This window comes from Bufo gargarizans, chromosome 6 (genome assembly GCF_014858855.1).
Source record: "Bufo gargarizans isolate SCDJY-AF-19 chromosome 6, ASM1485885v1, whole genome shotgun sequence".
Classification (NCBI taxonomy): domain Eukaryota; kingdom Metazoa; phylum Chordata; class Amphibia; order Anura; family Bufonidae; genus Bufo; species Bufo gargarizans.
Window position 1 is genome coordinate 60,797,752 of NC_058085.1, and position 18,539 is coordinate 60,816,290.

Genomic DNA, 18,539 nt, shown 5'->3' on the forward strand with positions numbered 1-18,539 from the left:
TTATCCCTGTACTGTGACATCACTGTGTGTATTATCCCTGTACTGTGACATCACTGTGTATTATCCCTGTACTGTGACATCACTGTGTATTATCCTGTACTGTGACATCACTGTGTACATTATCCCTGTACTGTGACATCACTATGTGTATTACCCTGTACTGTGACATCACTGTGTACATTATCCCTGTACTGTGACATCACTGTGTACATTATCCCTGTACTGTGACATCACTGTGTACATTATCCCTGTACTGTGACATCACTTTGTGTATTATCTCTGTACTGTGACATCACTGTGTGTACATTATCCCTGTACTGTGACATCACTGTGTACATTATCCCTGTACTGTGACATCACTGTGTGTATTATCTCTGTACTGTGACATCACTGTGTGTATTATCCCTGTACTGTGACATCACTGTGTATTATCCTGTACTGTGACATCACTGTGTGTATTATCCCTGTACTGTGACATCACTGTGTGTATTACCCCTGTACTGTGACATCACTGTACGTACTACCCATGTACTGTGACATCACTGTGCGCATTATCCCTGTACTGTGACATCACTGTGTGCATTATCCCTGTACTGTGACATCACTATGTGTATTATCCCTGTACTGTGACATCACTGTGTGTATTATCTCTGTACTGTGACATCACTGTGTATTATCCTGTACTGTGACATCACTGTGTGTATTATCCCTGTACTGTGACATCACTGTGTGTATTACCCCTGTACTGTGACATCACTGTACGTACTACCCATGTACTGTGACATCACTGTGCGCATTATCCCTGTACTGTGACATCACTGTGTGCATTATCCCTGTACTGTGACATCACTGTACGTACTACCCATGTACTGTGACATCACTGTGCGCATTATCCCTGTACTGTGACATCACTGTGTGTATTATCCCTGCACTGTGACATCACTGTGTGTATTATCCCTGTACTGTGACATTACTGTGTGCATTATCCCTCTACTGTGACATCACTGTGTATTATCCCTGTACTGTGACATCACTGTGTATTATTCCTGTACTGTGACATTACTGTGTGCATTATCCCTGTACTGTGACATTACTGTGTGCATTATCCCTGTACTGTGACATCACTGTATATTATCCCTGCACTGTGACATCACTGTGTGTATTATCCCTGTACTGTGACATTACTGTGTGCATTATCCCTGTACTGTGACATCACTGTGTATTATTCCTGTACTGTGACATTACTGTGTGCATTATCCTGTACTGTGACATCACTGTGTGCATTATCCCTGTACTGTGACATCACTGTGTACATTATCCCTGTACTGTGATATCACTGTGTGCATTATCCCTGTACTGTGACATCACTGTGTACATTATCCCTGTACTGTGACATCACTGTGTATTATCCCTGTACTGTGACATCACTGTGTACATTATCCCTGTACTGTGACATCACTGTGTGCATTATCCCTGTACTGTGACATCACTGTGTATTATCCCTGTACTGTGACATTACTGTGTGTATTATCCCTGTACTGTGACATCACTGTGTATTATCCCTGTACTGTGACATCACTGTGTGCACTATCCCTGTACTGTGACATCACTGTGTATTATCCCTGTACTGTGACATCACTGTGTGTATTATCCTGTACTGTGACATCACTGTGTGCATTATCCCTGTACTGTGACATCACTGTGTGTATTATCCCTGTACTGTGACATTACTGTGTGCATTATCCCTCTACTGTGACATCACTGTGTATTATCCCTGTACTGTGACATCACTGTGTATTATTCCTGTACTGTGACATTACTGTGTGCATTATCCCTGTACTGTGACATTACTGTGTGCATTATCCCTGTACTGTGACATCACTGTATATTATCCCTGCACTGTGACATCACTGTGTGTATTATCCCTGTACTGTGACATCACTGTGTGCATTATCCCTGTACTGTGACATCACTGTGTATTATCCCTGTACTGTGACATCACTGTGTATTATTCCTGTACTGTGACATTACTGTGTGCATTATCCTGTACTGTGACATCACTGTGTGCATTATCCCTGTACTGTGATATCACTGTGTGCATTATCCCTGTACTGTGACATCACTGTGTACATTATCCCTGTACTGTGACATCACTGTGTATTATCCCTGTACTGTGACATCACTGTGTACATTATCCCTGTACTGTGACATCACTGTGTGCATTATCCCTGTACTGTGACATCACTGTGTGCATTATCCCTGTACTGTGACATCACTGTGTGTATTACCCCTGTACTGTGACATCACTGTGTATTATCCCTGTACTGTGACATTACTGTGTGTATTATCCCTGTACTGTGACATCACTGTGTATTATCCCTGTACTGTGACATCACTGTGTGCATTATCCCTGTACTGTGACATCACTGTGTATTATCCCTGTACTGTGACATCACTGTGTGTATTATCCTGTACTGTGACATCACTGTGTGCATTATCCCTGTACTGTGACATCAATGTGTGTATTATCCTGTACTGTGACATCACTGTGTGTATTATCCCTGTACTGTGACATCACTGTGTATTATCCCTGTACTGTGACATTACTGTGTGTATTATCCCTGTACTGTGACATCACTGTGTATTATCCCTGTACTGTGACATCACTGTGTACGTTATCCCTGTATTGTGACATCACTGTGTATTATCCCTGTACTGTGACATCACTGTGTGCATTATCCCTGTACTGTGACATCACTGTGTATTATCCCTGTATTGTGACATCACTGTGCATTATCCCTGTACTGTGACATCACTGTGCATTATCCCTGTACTGTGACATCACTGTGTATTATCCCTGTACTGTGACATTACTGTGTGTATTATCCCTGTACTGTGACATCACTGTGTGTATTATCCTGTACTGTGACATCACTATGTACATTATCCCTGTACTGTGACATTACTGTGTGTATTATCCCTGTACTGTGACATCACTGTGTATTATCCCTGTACTGTGACATCACTGTGTGCATTATCCCTGTACTGTGACATAACTGTGTGCATTATCCCTGTACTGTGACATCACTGTGTACATTATCCCTGTACTGTGATATCACTGTGTATTATCCCTGTACTGTGACATCACTGTGTGCATTATCCCTGTACTGTGACATCACTGTGTATTATCCCTGTACTGTGACATTACTGTGTGTATTATCCCTGTACTGTGACATCACTGTGTATTATCCCTGTACTGTGACATCACTGTGTGCATTATCCCTGTACTGTGACATCACTGTGTATTATCCCTGTACTGTGACATCACTGTGTATTATCCTGTACTGTGACATCACTATGTACATTATCCCTGTACTGTGACATCAATGTGTGTATTATCCCTGTACTGTGACATCACTGTGTGCATTATCCCTGTACTGTGACATCACTGTGTGTATTACCCCTGTACTGTGACATCATTTTGCACATTTGTCATGCCCAATTAGAGAAACATATGTAGTAGAGTGGAGAACAAAATAAGGTGTATAATGACCCCCCCCCCCTAATGCCTGGGCACTTCATAGAGATTGTACTTCCCCCGCTCCCCTGATCCCTGCATGGCCGCCACTGCATCTCCCCGTCGTGTGAATCAAAACATACGGGGTGGGGATGCAGCCAATAACGCCACTGTGGGGTTATGTATAATCTATCGGAGATGCCCGGGCATTGATGGGGGGGGGGTCATTAAAGGGGTTGGATAACCACTTGAGGCTCTGAAAGTATCTGGGAAGGACAAATGCCTAACAGAAGTGACCACCCAGTGTACTGACTTGTGAGCTCTCTATCCTCGTCTAATATGTATTGTCATTTTACTGACTTGCGGTTTTTCTAGGTGTCATCCTGCCGGGAGAAACACAGACGTTTCCCTTCGACTTCAAGTCACCGACAGCAGGAATATTTAGCGAGAACTGGGAGTTCTGCACCCACCCCGTATTACTGGCCGGCGCTCTGATCCAGGTGTCCCTGTGGGGGATTTCCTTGTATGAAGACAAGACGGCTCCCCTGAGGGAGGCTCTGCAGGTAGGTAGGAAACACCTATCCCTGTGATGGCTAGCCTCCGGCACTCCAGCTGTGGTAAAACTACAACTCCCAAGATGCACACTTGCTTGGCTGTTCTCAGAACTCCATAGAAATGAATGGAGCATGGTGGGAGTCATAGTTTCACCATAAGTGGAGGTTAGCCATCACTGATGTAGGCGAATAGAAACTAGACAGATATGTAGTGAAACTACGACTCCCAGCTTGCAAACTTGCTTGGCTGTTGACAGAACTGCCATAGAAGTAAATAAAGCATGCTGAGAGTTGTAGTTTCACAACTGCTGGAGATTAATGCTAACCCTTGCTATAGGGTACAGCATGACCATGGACAGATTCATGCTGTGCAAGCGTGAACCCATAGCACGAAGCAGGGTGGTGGTTGCAGATTTGGGACCCACATCTATCGGCATCCATGGATATGCCATAAATATCTAGAATGGGAGTGCCCCTTTAAATCTGATACTGTCCTCTTATAGTCAAGGGGATTTTGCGCCATTAGTTTTTATACTGTAGGGGTGTAGCAGCTCCACTAATTAACATTGCTGCTCATTGCCTGATAGAGGGAGCTGGAGTCTCGGGAGGCCTTGTTTATTGCTCAGAAGATGGTTCACGAAATTCTGGATGGCGTTCGAAGCCCGGAGCGCCCCCAATCACCAGTTACACACTTGACGGAAGAAGAGATGTTCTGTACCATGAACCCAAAGGTATGTAAGCTATAGTGTTCTTTAGGACTCTGCCGTCTTCTTATAATTATTGTCTTTACTGTTAGGTTCACTCCCTGCTCACATTGCTCGCCACGTGCGTACAGCTGTACTCATTGTGAGCCACTAGAGGGCACCCTTGTCTTGTTGGATGAAGCATATAGGCAGTGTATTGCAGTTACCCACAGCAGCACCTACTCTCTATATTTCTCATATGAATTACATGAAGATTAGAACATTCATGTCCATAAATTATAGTCATCGGGAAGTTCTGAGGAATCTGATTGCATAGACAGCCTTCTACAAAATGTATTCTGCAGCGCCGTTCAAAGGTTTGCAGACATTGTGTGCCCCTTAAAGTTTTCTTTATTGCACTCAACAGTTGAATTAGATGTTGACTATAACTTCTATGTAAATCTGATTTTGGGATTCAGTCCACTGGACCCTTGGCCGTGTCCACACATCATCCTCATCATAAATCCACAGCGATCAATGCTACAGTGCAAGTGACTGAGGTTTGGAAAACCCCTATTTGAGGGGATACTGGGAATGTTCATTGTGACCTGGTTTTGTTCTGGATTTTGCCTTAGGTTTTACCTTCTCTTTTGTGAGGGATTAAATCTGAATGATCTCGTAACTGGGATAAGTACCAGTCAAATTACGGTGATATCTATGGCACCCATAAGTATTAGAATATAATTGAATAGTGGGATTACCTTAAAATTGACTTTTATTTGGTCAAAATTAAAATATTAGGCCCATTCATTTATTTAAATACTACAAACATACGTAGTCAAACGCCACCAATGAAAAAGGTGGAGAGAAGAAGCAGGTGGGAAATGTTTACGAAATAAAGGGGTACAAGTAAGGAGGGAGACAGATGCTGGGTCTCTTCCCCGAAAGTATCCCCTAGTTCTAACTCAATTTGTACCCTCACTGTATGTCCCTTGGTGTCCCTTGCAGGCAATGACAGTGACTGCCCAGCTTCGTCAGAATTGCAAAGGTGTCCCACATTCAAGGACATACACATTATCATGTCACAAGCAGAGACTTAGTCCCATTCTATGTTTGTAGTATTTAAATAAATGAATGGGGTTAAATCTGAGGCATATCAGCTGTAATATCTGTAGGTTGTCTGTGATATTTGATATTGATGACCTATCAGCAATATCAGATCGGTGGTGGTCCGACACGCCAATCAGCTGTTTGACGGGACGGCGCGCGTTGTGCTCATGCGCCGTTTCCGGTCTCTCTTCCTGCTCACTGCTGTATGTCTATGGCACATCAGCAGCAGAGCAGGAAGAGAGAAGGGAGACGGCGCGCACTGTGCCTGGTGTCGGACCCCTCGCCGATCTGATCCTGAGGATAGGTATCAATCAATATGAAAAAGCCCGGACAACCCCTTTTAAGACATATGGATTTAAAGGGATTTTGCCACAAAGATCACTCATCACCTATCCTCAGTGGTGGTCCCACCACTAGTAACTAAGAAAAGAGGTCCCGAGCCCCCCGAATACAGTAAGGAGGAACCTGAATGATATCGCAGTCATACATGATGTGCACAATGGGGCTGATGGATATAGCAGCGCACTGTATCTGGCGTGTGTGACCACTGTTCAAGCTCCCGCTCTGCGTCTGTGCAGTGAAGACGGGGGGGCTTAGATCACCCATTCTATTGGTCACTTATTGTATCACTTATTCTGTGGATAGGTGATAAATATCCTTTGTGGACATTGCTGGTGGTGGAACCGATCAGGAGAATGGGGTTCCTGAATCCCCTGCCTGACCGAAGTTCTATTTGCTTCCATGGGATTTAGGGAATTGAACAGAGCGGTGGTCACACCTGTTCACCACCTCTCCATTCACTCGTGATCGATGGGGGTACCAGCAGTTGGACCCCCAGCCAGCAATATCCAATAGACCTCTCACAATTACCCACTCATCCTAGCAGAGGGTTAAGCAACCGCAAGGTGCCGCTGGGAAAGCCTGTCTTCTGGGGGAGGACAATGTCAGCAGACACATCCCGCATGTATCCTGCTGGTGGGCACACAGGTAAGCGGCAGGCAGTGGGACGACCCCATCTCTGATAAAGGACATTGTGTGATTTTGTTGTTGCTGCAGTTGCACCACAAGCATGAGACGGTTCAGGAGCTGCACCAGTTGTGGAAGGAGTACATCTCCCCTGATGTCCAGGACAGCCTTAGCTTATCCGAAGAGGTTCTGGATCACTTTGTCCAAAGCACAAATAGTGTAGAAAGTGATGAGCTGAAAGAAGAAGAGAAGGTAGAGCAAGCCTGGAACTTATCGGTTGTGGATCTGAAACAGGTAAGATCAGTGCGACCGTTCTTGGGACTACAACGTCCAGCATGCTGTGCAAATCAGTCGCTGTAGAGCATATTAAAGGGAATCTGTCACCACCTTACAGCGTGTAACTGCTTGTATGGCGCTGTAGCTCGTCTACAGCCATTTCTAAATATACCCTTATGTTTTATTCAAAGTTTTCTGTGCTCCCCCCCAAAAAAGCTTTCATAAATATACAAATAAGGCCCCCCATTCACACGACTGTGGAGTCGCCATGCCCTTGTTGCGGACCACAAATAGCAGGTCAGCAAAGCGCGGGCATGAGTTGTGTGCACTCCACATCGTGGTGCAGACCCATTGACTTCAATAGGTCCACGATCTGCAAGATGAAATACACGGAAGCCCTTCTGTGTCCTATCTTCCGGGTTGCAGACCCATAGAAGTCACTGCTGTTTGAAGTCCGCAACATGGGCACGGTGGCCCCCACAGTCACAGTGACTGGGGCCTCGCGCTGAAAAGAGCCCAAGGGGGCTGTAGTTATCCTTTCATTAACTAAACTGCGCATGCGCCATCAGTAGGCTCAGTTCAGTTAACAAAGCTGCTCTCAGCAGATAAATACTGACTGCTCGAACAAACACATAAAGGAAAGACGCTGAAGCGCAAGATTTTACAGCGGCAGCATGGTGAAGCCGCCTGAGCTAGGAGGGGAGGAGCGGCGCTTACTACCGATTGGCCTGGCTGGGCTCCACAACGGATAATTAAAGCCCCTTGGGGTCTTTTCAGCCTAATTTGCATAATTATTAAAGAGTTTTTTAGGGGGCACTGAGAAGTTTGAATAAGACATAAGGGTATATTTAGAAATGAGTGTAGCAGAGCTACAGTGTCGTACCGGCAGTAAAAAACACTGTACGGTGGTTTTCTGAGATGGGCACAGAGCCGGGGGCGATATCAAATAAACAAAGTTTTAAATTTCCCTTCAGTCCCAGTCGACCTGGTCCTCCAGTGATGATGTCACGTCCACAGTTGATGTAGAGGGAGAGTTGGGACACCCCCCATACACAATAGATGTTCGAACGATGTTTGTCTAAGGGCACATGCAAACGACCGTATGTATTTTGCGGTCCGCAGAACACGAATCCACAAAAAAAAAAACTGATGCCATCTGTGTGACGTTGGATCCACAGATCCACTGTAACAATGCCTGTCCTTGTCCGCAAAACGGACAAGAATAGGACATGTTCTATTCTTTTGTGGAACGGACCTGCGGACATACGGAAACGGATTGCACACTGAGTCATTTCCGTTTTTTTGCGGACCCATTGAAGTGAATGGCTGCCAAAAAATTGGAACGGACACAGAAAGAAAATACAGTTGTGTGCATGAAACCTGAGGCTAAGTGCACGTCTGAGATTCTAGTATTCTGTTCCGGCATAGGAGCAGAATGCCAGGCTAGTCCCATTCACTATAATGGGGTCTCTTGGGTGTCTGGCAAAATAGTGGCACTTTGCCAGACAAAATACAGCTGCAGGCATATAGTAGTTTTTTTTTTTTTTTTTTGCAAGAACCTCTACCGCAGATGTGAACCTAGCCTGATGTGTGTGGCCACCTCCACGTTCTGCTCGACTAGATGACATTACTTACTCCTTTATTCCAGTCCCTGGAGATAACCATCTGATTCCCCATTACAGCGGTAGCTCACTAGTACGTGCTCACACACAAAACCCACGCAGATGGTGCCCTGTTTGAATCAAACTCTAAGGCCTGGCACAGTGCCATCATGTGCGTTCAAAGGAAGTGATGTTCTGGAGCAGTAGTATAAAACCGCAATAAACCTTTTTATGAATTCCCTTCAACATCTTAATCGCTGCCAATTGGTTTCAAGAGAATCCTGCGTGTCCATGTGAGATTGGAAATGACCGACTAAACACTGCATCCATGAAAACCCGCATATTAGAAAAAGCAGTGTACCACCATAGTCTGCGCTGCAGTACAGAGATCATCGTCCCTCACATCAGTGCCTGTCCCCAATAAGGGTCACAATCTAAATTTTAAATTAATGGGGTTATCCAACCTCTATAATGACCCCCCCTAATGCTGGGGCCCCTCAGATAAGTTTTACTTACCCTCCTCCCCGGAACCCGCGTCGCTCCTGATGCCCGCATGGCATCACCTGCGATGCTAGGGAGGCTCGTTCCCGTTGCGGCCTGCTACTGGCTGCCCCCCCTTTCCCCTCGTTGCTGGATGTTTTGATCCGTGTGACGGGGAGATGCAGCGGCGGCCGCGCGGGCATCAGGAGCGATACAGGTGCCGGGAAGAATGGTAAGTATAACCTATTTGAGGGCTCATTATAGGGGTTAGATAACCCCTTTTAGCTACCAGTATCAGTGGGAGGAAACCCATGCAAACACAGGGAGAACATATAAACTGTGTGTAGATGTTGTCCTTAGTTGGTTCAAACCCTGGACAGTGCTGACCACTGAGCCACCAGTGATGGTCAGTTCGCAGTGTTCGCCATCTTTAGTAAGGTAGACTCACCCGTCCGGCGATGCACAGGTAAGCCCTTACCTGTGCCGGGAGCCGGTCTGAAATCAAATGCGGTCACCGGGAGCAGGCAGTTCCGCGAACAGCCCGATGAAGGCCCCCGGTGGCTGTTCTCGGAACTGCCTGCTCCCGGTGACTGCATTTGATTTCAGACCTGCTCCCGACACAGGTAAGGGCTTACCTGTGCATCGCCGGACGGGTGAGTCTACCTTACTAAAGATGGCAGCCCACATGTGTTCGCTGGCGATCACTGCGTACTGACCATCACTGCGGGCCACTAGTAGAGAAATGTCCACATGCCAAGTGAAATGCCACTGCCCCTTTCCTTATTCGCTGTATGGTCTAGTGGACCTGTACCATCCATGCATTGCATAGTTGGCCATTTATATAAACGGTTAGCATATAATAGTACTCCAGGGGAAACGAACGGTCAAATATGACTCCCCCCAGTGACAGCAGCTCGCTAGGCCGGTTGCTGTTCCAAAAAGGGTTACTCTAGGCCACTATGATAAAAGCTGAATCACCTTTCTATAATAGTATGTGGTGTACAGATGCAGCAAACTATTGTTTGATCCTTAAAGGGAACTCATCTCACGTACAGGACTCATCTCAGGTTAATTTACATATGTATAAAATCAGTTTTTTTACACAATAAAAGCACCCAGAGCTATAGGGACTGGGTATTGCAGATGTGCTAGCGTCCATCTAGCAACCCATGTCCTCAGCTCTATTCACAAAATCCCGGTGACAGGTTCTCTTTAACACAACAAAAGCCATTGAAGTCAAGTCAAAGATGGCGGCAGTGGTGTGTATAACATGTTAAAGTTTATCTCCCATTCACAAACCCTGTGCCATGGTACGTTAGCAGCCTGTAGTCGTCTCCCTGTCTAGAAGCCTGTGCATGTCCGTTCCAGCTTGGTTGCGTTATTCTTTCAGGCCGCTATTGCCATTCCTGAGGACGAAGCGAGAGAAGCTTTCTTACTTCAGCTGAACAAAAGTATCACCCGGCTGAACGAACCGGTGCAGGAGGCGCCTCTAGACCTGTTACACCAGGCTTGGTGAGTATTTTACGTCTGTTAATTCCTGAGAATGTATTTTACTTCAGGGAAGAGAAATATGGAAATTAGGGTAAGAGAAATCCTCGTCAGTGAAACAAAATCCAGTTTCCCCTGCGCCCAACTCTCTCATTTAAATGAAAGCGTGCATGTCATGTGCTTTGGGCTGGTGTTCTTCTGAAGGAGGGCGTGGAGCTATTTCAGAGGACACCAGTTTTCATGACTGATGCTATTGCCTGATTTTCTTTGTATCTTTACAGAACTGTCTAGCAAGAAAAAAGCAAGGGCATATCACAAAGTTATGCTATCACTTTATAATAAGTGGGGGCCCGACCTTTGGGAGCCCCACCGATCCTGTGAATGAAGAGGCCGCCGTACTGTGTAGTGCTGCATCTCCTACGCTTTCCCTGCACATCAGCCCCCAGTCATAGTCACTTGGCAGTGTGCTGTGATTCCCTGCACAGGGGTGGTGCTGGAAGTAATGCTGTGCAGGTAAAACTTAGTAGGGGTGCCGCACTAACTCGCAACTAAGGATCTTTCATTCTAAGGATTGTGGGGCTTTCAGAGGTCGGACCTCCACGAGTCATAATTCATGGCCTATCCTAGCAATATGCAATCACTTTACAGGATAAGATTACTCTCCTAACACTTACCTCCAGTGACCCACCTCAGCGTAACTCCCCACTACTTGTTACAATACAGGCCAGAGTAGGATAAGGCCTTATGCACACGAACATGTCCGTATTTCAGTCCGCAGATCACGGATCTGCAAAATACACATACTTTCCTTATTTTCCTCACTCCCATCAATAGGAGTGAGGACTATACTTGTCTACAATGCGCACCTGAATAGGACATTTTCTATAATTTGCAGAACAGCCACACAGATCTACAAAAATATGGATGTGTGCATGGCCCCCATAGAAATGAATGTGTCAGTGTGCTATCGAATATCCCATGGATAAAAACTACAGTCAAGTGCATGAGGCCTTAGACTTGGCGCCCATTCAGACGGCCGTAGTGTTTTGCGGATCCACAAAACACGGATACCGGCTGTGTGTGTTCCGCAATTCGCAGGCCGCAACCATAGTATAAAATGCCTATTCTTGTCCACGGACAAGAATAGGACATGCTCTATTTTTTCTGCGGAACAGAACAACCGTGTGCCATCCGCATCTTTTGCCACCCCATTGAAATGAATGGGTCCGCACCTGTTCCGCACTCTGAATGAGCCCTTGGACTGCTATAGACATTTTCTTGTTCCTCGCAGAAAGCAGAACAGATAGCTAAAATAACTTGGAATATATTCAAGTTTTGAGCTGTTTTTGCATCTGTAGAGTGAACATGCTAGTTAATAAAGCCCTGTGATCACAGCAGCATCAGCAGAGATTCAAGCAACAGTCTTTGTCAGATTGGTGAGGGAAGAAATGAGGAGTGGCAAGAATAATGGGATCTAGAAGGCTGGTAGAAATGGTGTCCAATGACTGAGCTACATTTTAACTGCTTGTAATACAGCAGACAATGACAAGAATCTATTCCATGTCCCTCAGTGGTGCTCATTGCAAATTTATGAAGCCCCCACACCATATACTACATTTTTCAGACCTCTTCCTAGTCCAGTGATGTCAAGTACAATGGTCACATGGCCTAGGCGCAGCTCAGCCCCATTCAAGTGAATGGGCCTGAGCTGCAATACCAAGCACAGCCGCTATACAATGTACGGCGAGGAGGCTGTGGCGCTCTGCGGCCTGCTCAAACAGCTGATCGGCGGGGGTTCCGGGAGTCAGACCCTCGTCAGTCTCATATTGATGGCCTATCCTGAGATCACACATGCAGTCTTTGGTGCTGATGACTGTTTTTTGCAGCCAAACATAAGTAGATGTGAAAAACAGAAGGTGGGTCAATTGTTATATTTTTGCTTTTCTTTTAGGTCCATTCCTGGCCTAGGCTAAAAAACTGCACCAAAAACTGCAAGTGTGAATCCAGGCTTAGACCTCCTCCTTTTTTAAATTGGTACAGTTGTAACCTGCCTTTTTACGGCGTATGCTGTCGGGAAGTCTATGGGAAAGACTCTAGGACTCTACTCACAGCACACTGCGTTTTGGGGGAAAAAACAAACAGAATGCTACTTACCTGTATAAAAATAAAAATAAATAAGTGCAACAACAGACCCACCAAAATGTCACATGCTAAAATACATAATGCAGCATATTCGTACTAATTCCTTGAATGTAAGTAAACATCTCCTTCTTGCATAACCTGATTGGAGAGCATCTTGATGTATTTGCCTTAGTTTGCAGCTCTGGCGTGAAGCCATAGATGAGCTCGTAGAACGCTCCATGGAGCTGCGCGCCGTACTGGGGATGCCAGACAAGGACCTGACAGCGGAATTCATCATTGAAGACTCAGGTTTGTGCCTCATTTGGATTCTTTGTTTAAGTGAGGAGTAAATATTCTCTGAATTGTAGCAGCAATAAGGGAGGGCCAGGCCAGACACGGCATCTGTTACACTGGCGCCTTTGCTTAGAGGCAGAATGGATGTTTATTGGGTTGTTTCACTGGATCAAGTGAAGATTATGATTTTTTTATATTAATTGATTTCGCTAAATTTCTTAATGAAATATAAAACAAGCAATAAACTGTGTACCTCCATCTTTAATTAATTATCACTAAAAATATTGGCAGCAATGTAGTGAAATAAACTAAAATAAATAATCCATGATCTTGACTTGATCCGTTTCGCCTTGGGAAACCATGTCGCTTTAAATGGCATCTGTCAGCAGATTTGTACCTATGACACTGGCTCAACCGTTGGCAACTGAATGTTGGTCCCATGTACATATATGCCCGCATTGCTGTTTTAATATATGCAAATGAGCCTCTCGGAGCAACAGGGGCGTTACCATTACACCTAGAGGTTCTGACCTCTCTGAAACTGACACGCCCTCTCCACTTTGATTGACAGGACCAGGCAGTGAAAACATCATCACTTCTTGGTCCTGTCAATCAAAGTGCAGAGGGCGCTGCAGTTACAGAGAGAGCTGAGTCTCTAGGTGTAATGGTAACACCCTCGTTGCTCCTAGAGGCTCATTTGCATATATTAAAACCAAATGTTTCTCAGCAATGCGGGCACTTATGAACATGGGACAAACACAGATGCCTTCAGCTGCCAAGCACACATGTAACAGGTCAGCCAGTGTCATAGGGACAAATCTGCTGACAGATGTCAACCCTATTAAACCAGGCATACTACCTGGTAGGGTTGATCCTGCTGATCACAATGATGTCTGTCTTGTAAATATTGGTTGTGGCACTCTCTAGAAAAAAGACTTATTCTTTATACAAATGAGGCCAGCACTGGAAAGCGGAGGGGCACCGAGGGGCTAGGCTGCACCTGTCGGCGCACTGGAGCCCTCATTTGCATAAATAATAAAAGCCTCTATTCTCGGGAACACCACCACCAGTTTTAACAAGACAGGTATAATTTTAATCAGCAGGATCAACCCTACCAGACAGTATACCTAGTTTACCAAGATGGATCCTGTTGACAGGTGCTACCATGTTAATCCTGTGCACCCTGTGAGTTTTCCATGGTGAGCTGACCATTACTGACTATTCTATACCCACTGTTGTGTCAGAGCCACAGGTTACATTGGTTGGCCTGTCCAACCCAGATTGTGGGACCATGTAACTGCACTACGTGAATGTTCCCCCTACGTGAATCAGCCACCCATGTTCTTTCTCCTAAGGACGGATTTGCATGTCTGTATGCTAATCGTGTTACATGCCTGTATTGATGTGCCACGACCCAACCCAATCTGAATTCTAATTCTTTAGGGGCAGTTAACCCATGGTCGGGCCATGATACGTCTAAGTAAGGCTATGCTCGCTGTGTTTCGGAGATCCGGCACAAATGCCAGCTGTTGGCCGGACAAAAAAAAAACGTTGCATGCGACGTTTGTTGTCTGGCCGAAACCCGGTATTTGTGGCCGGGTAACACAACCAGCACACGGACTGGTGAATCCAGCCTACACCGGATACATTTAGGATTTTCATTCATTGGTAGATTTTTGACCTTGGCGTCTGCTGTTTGTGTAGCCTGGCACAGCTCTTTGGCACAGATTCATAAACTTTTGCTTTTTAATTATTAATTCCTATGCTGGTATGGCAGAGGTGTATTCGTCTTACCTGAGCTGACAGGTATACACCCAGCTAGACTGAAAAGAAGAAGAAACTAAGACAAGGTGATGCAAGAGCTGCCATCAGTCTGGGCATTCGACGTCATTTAAGGAGTTCTCTGCATTGTACAATCCCGATCAGGAGGGTCACTCGACAACAAGCCGATCACAAAGTGTTCCCCCCAGTAATCAGCTGTCATCAGTCAGGATAATGGGTAGTAAGTTTACAGTTTCCTTACAGCGCCACCACAGGGGAAACTAAGTATTACACCATACCCATTCACATCACTGGATTGGACAGGACTGGTCCTCCCTGAATAGAGCGTATTGCACAGTGCACATAGAGAATCCAGCCTTCCCTTTAAAAAAGTTTTTCTTAATTTTGAGGTATTTTTAAAACGCATAACAAGTGACTACACGTCAGGGTACGATTCAATATATGGTCTAGACCAGGGGTGCACAATCTTTTCTGGTTGGGGGCCACATTGTCAGCGTGAACCAAATCCAAGGGCCGAAAATAAAACTTAAAGGGGTGTTACCAACTGAAATATTATATTCATGACATATGGTACATACGGTATATACCATAAATGTCTAGTTCTAGTACTCCCATCTAATAGGAGAATACATGAAAGATACATGTGAGCAGCCACAAGCTATAGACCTACATATCTGTTACCAGATGATTGGGGGCCGCACAGAATGGTATAGAGGGCCGCATGTGGCCCCCGGGCCGCAAGGTTGTGCACCTCTGGCCTAGACAGTTGGCAGGAAGATAATCCCGGGTGTTCAGTCCTAGATATTGAATTGTAGGGATTTTAAAGGGGTTGGCCCATCTCACACGTTGGTGGCATAAGGTTAGGATATGCCACGAATGCCCAATAGCTGCAGGTCCCACCTCTGAGACCCACACTTATTTCTAGAACGAGGCCTCCAAAGTGTAAGAGAGCTGCCCTTGCAAGCATGGCCACCCTCCACTCACTTCTATGGGAGGGCTGAAAATAGCTTAGTGCCGGCTTGGCTATTTCTAGAACTCCCTCAGAGGCGAGCAGAGAGGTGGCCCCGCTTGCGCGGTGCGCTCTCCATTAACGTCTATGGGACTTCCATCAATAGCCGAGTGTGCTCACTTTGTTCTTTTCAAAACTCCCATAGAAGTAATTAGAGAGCGCACTACACATAAACGGGACACTATCCTTCACTTTCGGGGTCCCGTTTTAGTGGAACATGTACCTCTGGAACCTGCACATAACCTTTTAAGGATTCTTCAAAATAAAGTGAAACTTATAAGAGACGGCGCTGTAACCCCTGATTCTTGGATTCTCCAAGAGACTCTCTTTGTAACCGCTCTCCACTTCAAGAGATGGGGATCCCGAACAGACGGTGCCCCCACCATAGTATATAAAAGTGGATTTTCAAAACCGAACAACCCCTTTAGTGCATTCATCATATGGCTCATGTACTACACGCCCGTTCTGCTGGTTAATCCTATGTCACTTGTTCTCATTATACGAGTAAATATTAATCATACGCTTTGTTTAGTGAATAAATATTGAGACTCTTCACGTGAGCGATTAAGGCCGTGCATGATAAACGTGACTCATTGTATGGGCAGGGTAGTCACGTCTGCCAACATGTGGGCTGGTTGTCCTTAACCACAGCTCGTATTGACGCCTACCATTTAGGTAATATATTTCCATGTTACTGGAAAGCCCCTAAAAAACCCAGACTATAGGTAAGATCTTTCATTGTAAACTCCATTACACCTAAAGTCTGGGAATTCTGTGTAGTCCTGATATTAAAGGGGTTGGCATTTTATATTAACGACAACCAATTTAGAAATAGAAGCCGGCTCGCCATGAGTCCAGCCTCTCTAACCCTTGGCAGGAGATGGCAATATATAAGTGACCAGGAACCCCTTCTGTCACATCTAGTAGTAGGGCACAGTGAGACAATCTTCTGAACACAGTGGAGGGTGTTGGGTATTAAAAGGGTTTTCCCACAATGGACATATATCATTATCCATGGAATAAGTGATAAATGTCTGGCCACTAGGATCCCTAATGACCACTAGAACTAGGGTCCCAAGCCCCTTGATCCTCCTCACTGTACACCCTCAGTAAGGAGGACTTTGAACATGGCAAAGTGGCAGTCAAGGATGTGCGGCGCCGCTTCCTACTAAGTCTATGGGACTGACAGAGACAGCTGAGTACAGTGCGTGACTGTTTCTGTTTGTCCTATAGACATCGATGGAGAGGCAGAAAGTAATAGGGAAATAGGGGGCTCAGGACCCTTGATCCTCCTCACTGTACACCCTCAGTGAGGAGGACTTTGAATGTGGCAAAGTGGCAGTCAAGAATGTGCGGCGCCGCTTCCTACTAAGTCTATGGGACTAACAGAGACAGCTGAGTACAGTGCGTGACTATTTATGTTTGTCCTATAGACATCGATGGAGAGGCAGAAAGTAATAGGGAAATAGGGGGCTCAGGACCCTTGATCCTCCTCACTGTACACCCTCAGTGAGGAGGACTTTGAACGTGGCAAAGTGGCAGTCAAGGATGTGCAGCGCCGCTTCCTACTAAGTCTATGGGACTGACAGAGACAGCTGAGTACAGTGCGTGACTATTTCTGTTTGTCCTATAGACATCGATAGGGAAGCAGAACACGATAGGGAAATAGGGGGCTCAGGACCCTCTTCTAATGAGGGGCGGTTCCCATTGGTGGGGGTTAGGACAAGCGTCCATTGTGAGACAACCCCTTTGCTTCTGTTTGGTAAAGTGACTTCTTCCTAATAAATAAAAAGAGCAAAAAAAAATTGTAACGTCGTGTTGCTCGATATGATGAACCATGACTGGATTTAGAAACCTAAAATTTCTGAACACCTTGTTTCTAGTGTTGGATCAAAAGCGTGCAAAAGGAGGCAAAGATGATAAGAGAGGAGGAGGCGTGAAAGAAGATAAAAGGATGCCTGGTGGAAAGGAAAAAGATGAGAAGAAGGCCGGGAAGACAGCAAGGGACAAATCAGAGAAAGAGGTATGCTAAAAGCTACACTTAGTACAGTAGTTACATATTTGTCTTTTAGGGCATGCTTAGATGGTAGATGTCTGCAGATTTCTGCTAATGGTAGAAGTATTTTTATCTCCCAGCTGATAGGACGACTATTACTATCACTTTTTTGTGATGTCTGATTTCCCATAGCCCCGGACTATGTCCCTATACAGAGTAGAACTGACAATCGTTGAGCTTTAGATGAACCTGGTTGCATTTCATTCTTAAAGTAATATGGTTAGTAAGGTTGGATAAAGATATAAGATCAAGAAGAAGACAATTTTCCTCATCTTTCGGAAGAAAGATTAGTGCTAATAAAGTGTGTGGATTGCTGCAGTACCCATAGTTTAAAGTCCTGGAGGCCACAACTTTAGTGACTGCAACGCTATTGTAGCACCGTTTCAGTGTGAGAGGAACCCAATGTCACGGCCTATGGTGTACGCTGTGACACTGTTGCCACACTTGCGGTTGCCCACGGCAACGTGTTGCTGTGAGAGCATGCGGTGGCAGTGTCTCGGCCTTCTGGGTGATTGCCATGACATGGTTGCCATGCATGCTGTTGCCGGTGGTTACGTGTTTGGTATGCTTGTGTGTGCATTTCCCCTTTAAGTTGTAGTCTC

The 18,539-nt window shown here is 45.5% G+C and overlaps 1 protein-coding gene across 1 annotated transcript in view; it reads left to right on the forward strand.

Annotated features, from left to right (window-relative positions):
* The window catches only part of LOC122941588 (MYCBP associated protein), a 69,618-nt gene that overhangs the window by 30,267 nt on the left and 20,812 nt on the right, over window positions 1-18,539 (forward strand). The window contains exons 12-17 of the mRNA XM_044298945.1: window positions 3,893-4,080; window positions 4,659-4,802; window positions 6,921-7,124; window positions 10,578-10,699; window positions 12,990-13,105; window positions 17,765-17,904. Of these exons, the coding sequence (XP_044154880.1) occupies window positions 3,893-4,080; window positions 4,659-4,802; window positions 6,921-7,124; window positions 10,578-10,699; window positions 12,990-13,105; window positions 17,765-17,904 (914 nt within the window). The remainder of the gene's footprint in view (window positions 1-3,892; window positions 4,081-4,658; window positions 4,803-6,920; window positions 7,125-10,577; window positions 10,700-12,989; window positions 13,106-17,764; window positions 17,905-18,539) is intronic.